This window comes from Glandiceps talaboti, chromosome 17 (assembly GCF_964340395.1).
Source record: "Glandiceps talaboti chromosome 17, keGlaTala1.1, whole genome shotgun sequence".
Lineage (NCBI taxonomy): Eukaryota > Metazoa > Hemichordata > Enteropneusta > Spengelidae > Glandiceps > Glandiceps talaboti.
This window is the reverse complement of record NC_135565.1, coordinates 20,898,460-20,907,154: the sequence shown is the minus strand read 5'-3', so window position 1 is coordinate 20,907,154 and position 8,695 is coordinate 20,898,460. Positions and strand designations below refer to the sequence as shown.

At 33.4% G+C, this 8,695-nt stretch overlaps 1 protein-coding gene across 1 annotated transcript; it reads left to right on the top strand.

Annotated features, from left to right (window-relative positions):
• The first annotated feature begins 3,136 nt into the window (after positions 1-3,136).
• On the top strand, positions 3,137-8,059 carry LOC144448184 (tumor necrosis factor ligand superfamily member 10-like). The gene is made up of 6 exons (XM_078138338.1): positions 3,137-3,433; positions 4,231-4,282; positions 4,643-4,792; positions 5,812-5,954; positions 6,989-7,061; positions 7,827-8,059. Exons 1-6 carry the CDS (start codon positions 3,137-3,139, stop codon positions 8,057-8,059), a joined length of 948 nt encoding a protein of 315 aa, XP_077994464.1.
• Positions 8,060-8,695: the final 636 nt, after the last annotated feature.

The following is an 8,695-nucleotide window of genomic DNA, read 5'->3' as shown; positions in this document are numbered from 1 at the left end:
TAGCCTAGGTGGGTTAATTATTTCCTGACGCTATTTATCCTGTGCACAAGACAAATTAAAATCGTTTCGTTGTTGCCATTGGCGTAGCCATAATTTCAATTATTGTTTTTGTAATCTAATTTAATTTAATTTGGTACACACGTCAAACAAAACAATGAGCACATGTTCTGAAAATCTTGTTGATGTAGCTTTTAGTTATAATGATTTACATAATTAAGACTAATTAAGACTAATTAGGCTACAGCTTCAAATACTGCCCTCAGTGTTCATGTTCTCATGTTAGTTTTTTAGGTTGTTTCTATTTCATTCTGTAGCACTGCTGTGTTGTTATTTGTTGGATGTTTTCAACCTAATTAGGTGTTTAGGTTTACTTTGTTATACCTCAATCGGTTTACACGAATTTGTCAAAAATAACAAAGTTTTGAAAAAAATGAAGAGGTGTGTATATACATGCATAGCATGTGTTAGAGATTACTTTTGACCTCAACATTTTGCATTTGGAGACATTTGCATTTTATACATCGACTCTAAAAGTTTAGTAAAGAAAGTCCTTCTAAAAGTACCAGAAATAGATAATTTTCAAAAAACACTAGCGCCCCCAGTGAAAATGATTTTGTTTTTATGTTGACAAGCCTATACATGTACTCATTTTAATACCCTCAATAATTAATAACAGTTTAAGTTGTGGTGGCTTTGAGTTTTCTATGGTTTATATCTATGGTTTATACCTTATGCTAAGAGGAGCTCAAAATAGGTTTCACGTTAACCGTAGCATTCTTGTAACCATGGTAAATAAATGTCCAAATTGACATTTTGACAAATTTGGCCTTGAATGGCCATATACCATACAAAATCCTGTATAAGTATGCCTGTGTGTGTATACTTATGTATGCAGATAATTATATTGGACAGAATCAAAACATGCATCAAAACGTGAGAAAAAAAAGCTATTTACTGCATAAAAAATTTGAAATGTACTTTGAAGTTTGAAATGCTATTTTGTATTTGAACTATTTGAACTATTTGTACATTTGAACTATTTGTACATTTGAACTGTTTGTATATTTGAACTATTTGTACATTAGAACTATTTGAACTATTTGAAATGTTTGAACCGTTTGTACTATTTTAACTATTTGTACACATGAAATATTTTAACTATTTGTACATTGGAACTATTTGAACTATTTGTACATTGAATTATTTGAACTGTATGTACACTGGAATTATTTGAACTGTTTGAACATTGGAACTATTTGAACTGTTTGTATATTTGAACTACTTGAACTATTTGAATTGTTTGAACTATTTTAACTATTTGAAACATTTGTTCTTCGCATTTCTATATAAATAAATGTCATTGCTATTTTAATGGTTGGTATTATTAGTACTGTTACTGTTGCTAAGAAAATGAAAAGGACAGGATATGCAAATAAAAGCACTAGCTGTCAGAAAGATTTGTTTCTTCATACATGTAGTGTTGTGTTTACAAAAACACTGAAAAGAAGGGCAAATCTCTTGACATAGTGCACACTCAACATTGAAAAGGACACAAGTCCATGGCAAGTATAAAATGGAAATTATTGTAAAGTATGTATGTATGTATGTATGTATGTATGTATGTATGTATGTATGTATGTATGTATGTATGTATGTATGTATGTATGTATGTATGTCTGTCTGTCTGTCTGTCTGTCTGTCTGTCTGTCTGTCTGTCTGTATGTATGTATGTATGTTGTCCCATTTTGGTCCAACAATATGTAATTGTCTATATGCAAAGAAGTTGCGCGGCCGAACTCCATGGTCACTGTACTAGGACTTTGGAGTGTCCCACGCAATAATACCTATAAATAGTCATGGTCCCACGGTCCCGTTGGCGGGACTCCCCTTTCTGTAACCGAAAATATCATGTTCGATTACAAGAAATTGTATTTCCAAATATGGCAAAATACTTGATCACACGAAGGTGCTAGTAGTTACAGTAATAATAGTTTAATAATTAGTTGTTAATATTGTATTATCTGGCTACACTCACAACACTTTCATTGGACACTTCAAAATTGCCAATTTGATAACAAAACATTTGGACTTGTTAAATCATACACTACCGATAGATATATTTTCTATTCGTAACATCGCCAAAACATCTAGATAATATATATATATATATATATATATATATATATATATATATATATATATATATATATATGTATATATATACATGTATATATATACACACATATAATACACACTTTCACACATACGCACACACACACACAAACACACGCATACTCACACACACACACACACACACACACACACACACACACACACACATATATATATATATATATAGACATCCAAATGTCGACGACGACATTATCAGGTCTCTGTCGACATAGATATGTAAATGTGATTATGTCCCGGTACTATGTCCATTTCCTGAATTAATAATCTACAGAATGATGCATTTACAACCCGTTAATAGTTACTGTTCTCTTGCTCTGTTTGATACAACCATGTATAATAATAGATAGTCCTCCTCTGATTATGAAAATTGCATTGCAATTCAGCTGGGGTAAGAAAGTGGGAAGTTTGGCAAAATAAAGGCATGCCAAAAAGAGCAGCCGTGGTGTTGTTACCTGAAAACACAACCCTTACAAGTACGTTGCTATCGTTGATATGTTGATATTAAGATTGACCTCAAGTACCCACTTCAATAAAGTTATCCTACCTCATCAGGAGGTTATTGTTGTACCTGTGCATATGGTAAAATATTCTTACGATATATACGTAGTTTGTAGTGTAAAATGAATTCAAAGGCCTTCCACCGAGTATTTGAGATGAAAACGGGTTTCGGATTTAAAAAGCCTAGACATTTACAGGAACATAAAATCAACCCCTGCCTCACTATATATATTGGCGGGAGGAGGGGGAGGGGGTTGTGAACCAGGATACAGATGTGATTTATAACAATCATTGATTATATGTTTCTATCGAATGAGGAGGAACCTACACGTAAAAATTAACTGACTGCTTAATCAGGTTTAGTCCCCTATAACCTGTCGACTGAGTACCATCAAGCTAGGCTACACACCAACGGCAACGGTTTGTTATGAAAACATACACTGGAATGGTTTCTAAACAAAACACCAGCAAACGAAGAGGTGTACTTACAGCTTTCTTTATACAGACTGTCCTGATACTGGTGATATATCCAATCATAATTGCTACATCTCTAATCATATTTACCGGTGAAATCAACCAACTTCGTGACGAAATAGACCAATGTGAGAGGATGCCTGTGAAATCAGAAGTAATGCAATTTGGTCAACGTTCTAACTGTAGCTGTAAGTCTGTCCGAAGAATACACGATACAACGGATATTGGCACAACATGCTGCGATATTAATACAGAGATTCTGAAACAGGTAAGGTGTATACTGAACGACATCATATCGTCCAGTAGACGTGTGTTTAGGCTATTTGTGATTATGTGCTATCTACATTATGTGTATGTGTATGTGTATGTGTAAGTATGTATGTATGTATGTATGTATGTATGTATGTATGTATGTATGTATGTATGTATGTATGTGTATGTGTATGTGTATGTGTATGTGTATGTGTAAGTATGTATGTATGTATGTATGTATGTATGTATGTATGTATGTATGTATGTATGTATGTGTGTGTGTGTATGTGTATGTATGTATGTATGTATGTATGTATGTATGTATGTATGTATGTATGTATGTATGTTACACCGTAACACTACAGACAAAAACGTCCTTATCTTACACTGTTTTGTAAACACAGATTTTCAATCACGAACACAGTGCTAGACAAATATATACTATTTCCGTATCATTGGTCTGAATAACAAAGTTGCACGAGTTTCCCGGTTCACTGTCCAAGTAGTTTACTAAGTGTTTTTAAGAGAGTATATAAGTGTTGTCAGGTTCAAATGTTACATGTACAGCCATTACGAGAAAAGTTTAGTCATTGAAGTGAACGACATCATATAATCCAGGAGGTATTTGTCCTTTGTGTCTGTAATGTAATGCATTTGAAAACCCTCCAGATATATATTTCGCGATCTACGCAGTTTGGTAGATATTTGGTGTCGAGACTAAGCATTGAGTATTTGTACACATATATATCAAATATTCATTTAGTAAATTATGAACTATGTATTTGTAATGTTTCTACTTCATTGCATACACAGTACGTAGAAGACGTTACTGTAGAAGAGATAAACCGACAAACAACTATGCAAGGTACGTCAGTGCTCTACTCACATTTATCACTTTCGAACGATCGGAATAATGGTTGAAAGAAAGAATGAAAGAAAGAAAGAAGGAAAAGGGAGAATGGAAGAAAAAATAAAGAACGAAAGCAAGCAAGAACGAGAAAGAAAAATCAAGGAGAGAGAGAGAGAGAGAGAGAGAGAGAGAGAGAGAGAGAGAGAGAGAGAGAGAGAGAGAGAGAGAGAGAGAGAGAGAGAGAGAGAGAGAGAGAGAGAGAGAGAGAGAGAGAGAGAGAGGTCTTACCATAGATGTTTGCAGATGGATCTGTGTAGAAAACATGACACTCGTACTAAAGTAATATTACACTAGATTTCCAATCATCTATTTCAGAAGAAAATTATGTCACAGTAAATGAACTCCACATGATTTTGAAAGGAATCGTCCATCGAATGAATTCTTCAGAATCAGGGAAGATTGTTGGTTCTCAGTTTTTGACAGCTGCAGCTCATGTAGCAGGCACAGCAAAAGGGTTCAATATAGGTAGGCATATGACGATATAATTTGTTTAGAAATATACACCTAAAAGATTCCATTTTCTTTTCTTCAGATATCGATAGAGACTTTCCCTTGTTTCCTTACATGTTACTTGTCACAATGGCTTGGATACGACAACCAGACCCTTTATTTACCATGCCTTAACGGAATTTTGTTAATTGTAGGTGACAGGGATGTACACTTGAGTATATCTGGACGATGAATTATATTGTTCCTGATGTTTACAGAAATTGTATAATTTTGAATTATGGGAAAACATGAAAGCCCTTTTTGTCTCAAAATTATGAGTGTTACACAGAGATGGTATGGTTCACTTCTGTCATGGTTAAAGAGGAATATTTGGTTGACACGTCCTCGGTTTGTTTACAAAAATGGTGATGGCAACAGTGGAGCGCATCGTCTCCTAGACGTTACCTTTTGATTTATTTGGGACATTTTGAGTTGTAATGCCGTATCTCTCTGTAATAGGGTATGACTTGAACACATTAAATGATGACATCATCTCTTAAAAACTCGGTGATTACGAAATGTCTGTATATTCTATGTTGGTGTTCCTTTTTAAATTAGACAAACACAGTGTAATAGTGTATGGGTATTATTACCGCATTCATGGTATAGAGTCATAAACTCGCTAGACCAAATTCCCTCCATATCGTCACGTATCATAATTATCTTCAACAAATCAATGTATACACTAATGTATACAACAAATCAATGTATACACTAACACAAGTGCCACGCTTATACGAAAAAAAATAACGTAAGCAACGCCTCTCCCCATATAAAAAAGATTCCAGAAGTAACACACTGTAAGTTGACAGTACTATTTATAACGGTTACTATTCGTCATACAAGGAAATACATTCTAATAAGCAACGAAATTGCCAACATATCAGATCACGACAACAGAATTTCGTTGCTGATATGCAAATATCCATGAATGATTTATGAAAGCTATATAAAATGAAATAAATATATTTAAAATATTTCCATCTAATATCCAGATAACCATGTATCTAGCGAGAACGACATGATAAAGGTTGGTCCATGGGAATGGCGGTATGGTATATCATTCATTAAACACGTACAAGTTGACGGATCAGACCTGGTTGTTTTAATACCAGGAATTTATTACGTTTACAGCCAGGTAAGTGATAAAGTTTACTTGAATCGATAAATCAACTTATTTGGCATCCGTGATATATGTGACATAAATGTGTAATCAATCTTTGATAACACGACTAAGTGTTTGTTCATCTACAAATTCCGCCTCACTGTAATTGTGAAGTGGGTAAATTGTCATTCTAATAAGCCAGTATGCCTGTCAAGTGAACGTACGTTGTTACCATTTGATATTTGACTGCAATGGTCTGAATTAACTAACTAACTAACTAACTAACTAACTAACTAACTCAACTAATTCTCCTGGTCCACACTGGGGCAGAAGACTGCCATAAACTTCTGTCACTTTGCACAGGATTGAACTTTGTCCCACCGTAAGACCCATCTCCTCTAACTCAGTCGTCGTGATGTTGATGTTGATCTGATCCTTCATCGTGCAATAAGAGTAATCTTAAGTAAACATTATCATTTATGGATATTATTTTGTCAGTATGTTTGCTAATCTAACGAATATGCCTATTATATAAAGATTGGGGGTGGGGGTATAATGATGACGTAGTTGGTTGAGATTGTCTGCGTATCGACAACAAATCAACTTATACGATAATTCATAGGACGTTTCCGTGTAGTTTAATCAATACATAAATCATAATACATGTATTCATCATACGGTTGTTAATAAATCAAAAGTTGTCTTAAAATTGTCGGTACTAAATTGACATTGTTATAAATATAAGTTTATATAACACAATAAAAAACGTAAAAGTTTGATGGGAATTTCCGTGTTGGAAAACATTATTTAAATTATTTCTAGTTTTTAATTCAAAACATTGCATTTTTGTCCATCAAGACAATTTTCTGTATTTTTTATGCAGACAATAAAATTTTGAACTGAATTGAATTGACTCATTGAATTGTATTGTTATAAAATAAATTCAATGTAAATTCAAAGACAATATTGAGTTATAGAAATTTGATATCAACTTGAAATGTGACATTATATATCACTGCATTCTTTGTTCATAACACATTTCATATTTTACAATTTATTACTTATAGGTTTACTTCAGATATTACCCTGGTTCCAAGGAAACCGACAAAGTGACGGAGTATCTACATTACACGATGTTGAGTACGTTAACTTTATATTTTGTATCAAACACACACACACACACACACACACACACACACACACACACACACACACACACACACACACACCAGCATATATTTCTGCTCAAGCAACGAAATGGCTTGGACGGTGCCGTAAAAGAGGCTGTGGTTTACGACGATGCAAACACATAAAATGTCAAATGTTTACTATTTATCATTTACAGTCATAAATTTGTATAGCTATTGTGATTTACATGAACATAGCCTGGAAAGATAACTATTTTATATATATTTTAAGTAAACTATCATTGATGGACAAAAGGAATGTTAGATTCCAATGTCTCGAAGTGAAATTCTAATATATATGTGTTTGCACCCGTCGTGCATCAACGCATCAAAGTGGTGTCAAGGCAACATAAACATAAACAGATCCTTATTGAACACGATTTGATAAGACTAAAATATTGCACGTTTTATTATGCATATTATTAATGAATTATTATGCATATATGTAATACATTACAAAAAATATGAAGGCGATAGTAACATTTCCTCGTGATTCAAGAATTTGTTAAACTTTAAAAGGTTCTTAATAAAAACTGCAATTAGAGATACATATCGCTACTGACCAAGGATAGAAGTAATCAAACATCCACTGATGTCTACAATTTGACTTAGTAACATTGTCAGTGCGATGAATTATTAATTTCGATGATTCACATTAAACGCGTATAGTTCAATTATGACGTCATCATAATACATTCATATAATGTTTATATTTCAGATAGTACTACCTACCCTATCGAACCAATCACACTGATGAAGAGCGGTTGTATGCAAAACCAAGATGAAAATTCACACAAATATTACACCAGTTTTCATTCTGGGCTATTCCATTTAAGAGAAGGGGATAAAGTGTACATGAAAGTCTATCTACATGACGATATAATAGAATTGGACAATAGACAAGAATCTACTTATATTGGAATGTATCGTGTTTCAAATGTACTAGAATAGCTGACAGTGAACTTGCAGAGTATATTTAGAAACAATACTAATGAAATTACCAATTCGAGCTCTGATTGGTGGCGATAGATTCTAGTGTGTATTAACAGTGTTAAACCACAGGGAGCTGAGAGCATGTAATTGATTGATCCATTGAATGATTAATGTTTGTGGTGAAATAAAACTTATTTTGTGTGTGATATTGATCAACTGACTCATTGATTTTTGTGGTGATATAAGATTTTTTTTCTTCTTTCCTTGACTACATTTCTCTCTTTTATCTCTTTATTGACTAAATAAAGGCATCTTGTCCATTCTTCTCCTCTTATTTACACACCCTTAATCTCATAATTGGCCGGGTTCAGTTACCACGAAATTTGCTTTATCTCTTATCTGGGTGATTATGACACTAGACAAACACTCACACATATGATAACAAGGAAGCGCGCTGATCATATCTTTGCACTTCGGACATATAATCTAATATCAAGGCAATAATATATAATGTTAAAACTGTTTTAGTACTAATTTTAACTGTCAGAAAACCACAATATATTCACTGAAAATTGCTAAAATTTCAATAATTAGACATTGTACATGTTAATTAGTGGTCGACATTATCATATGCTGTACGGAAACAGGCTGAAG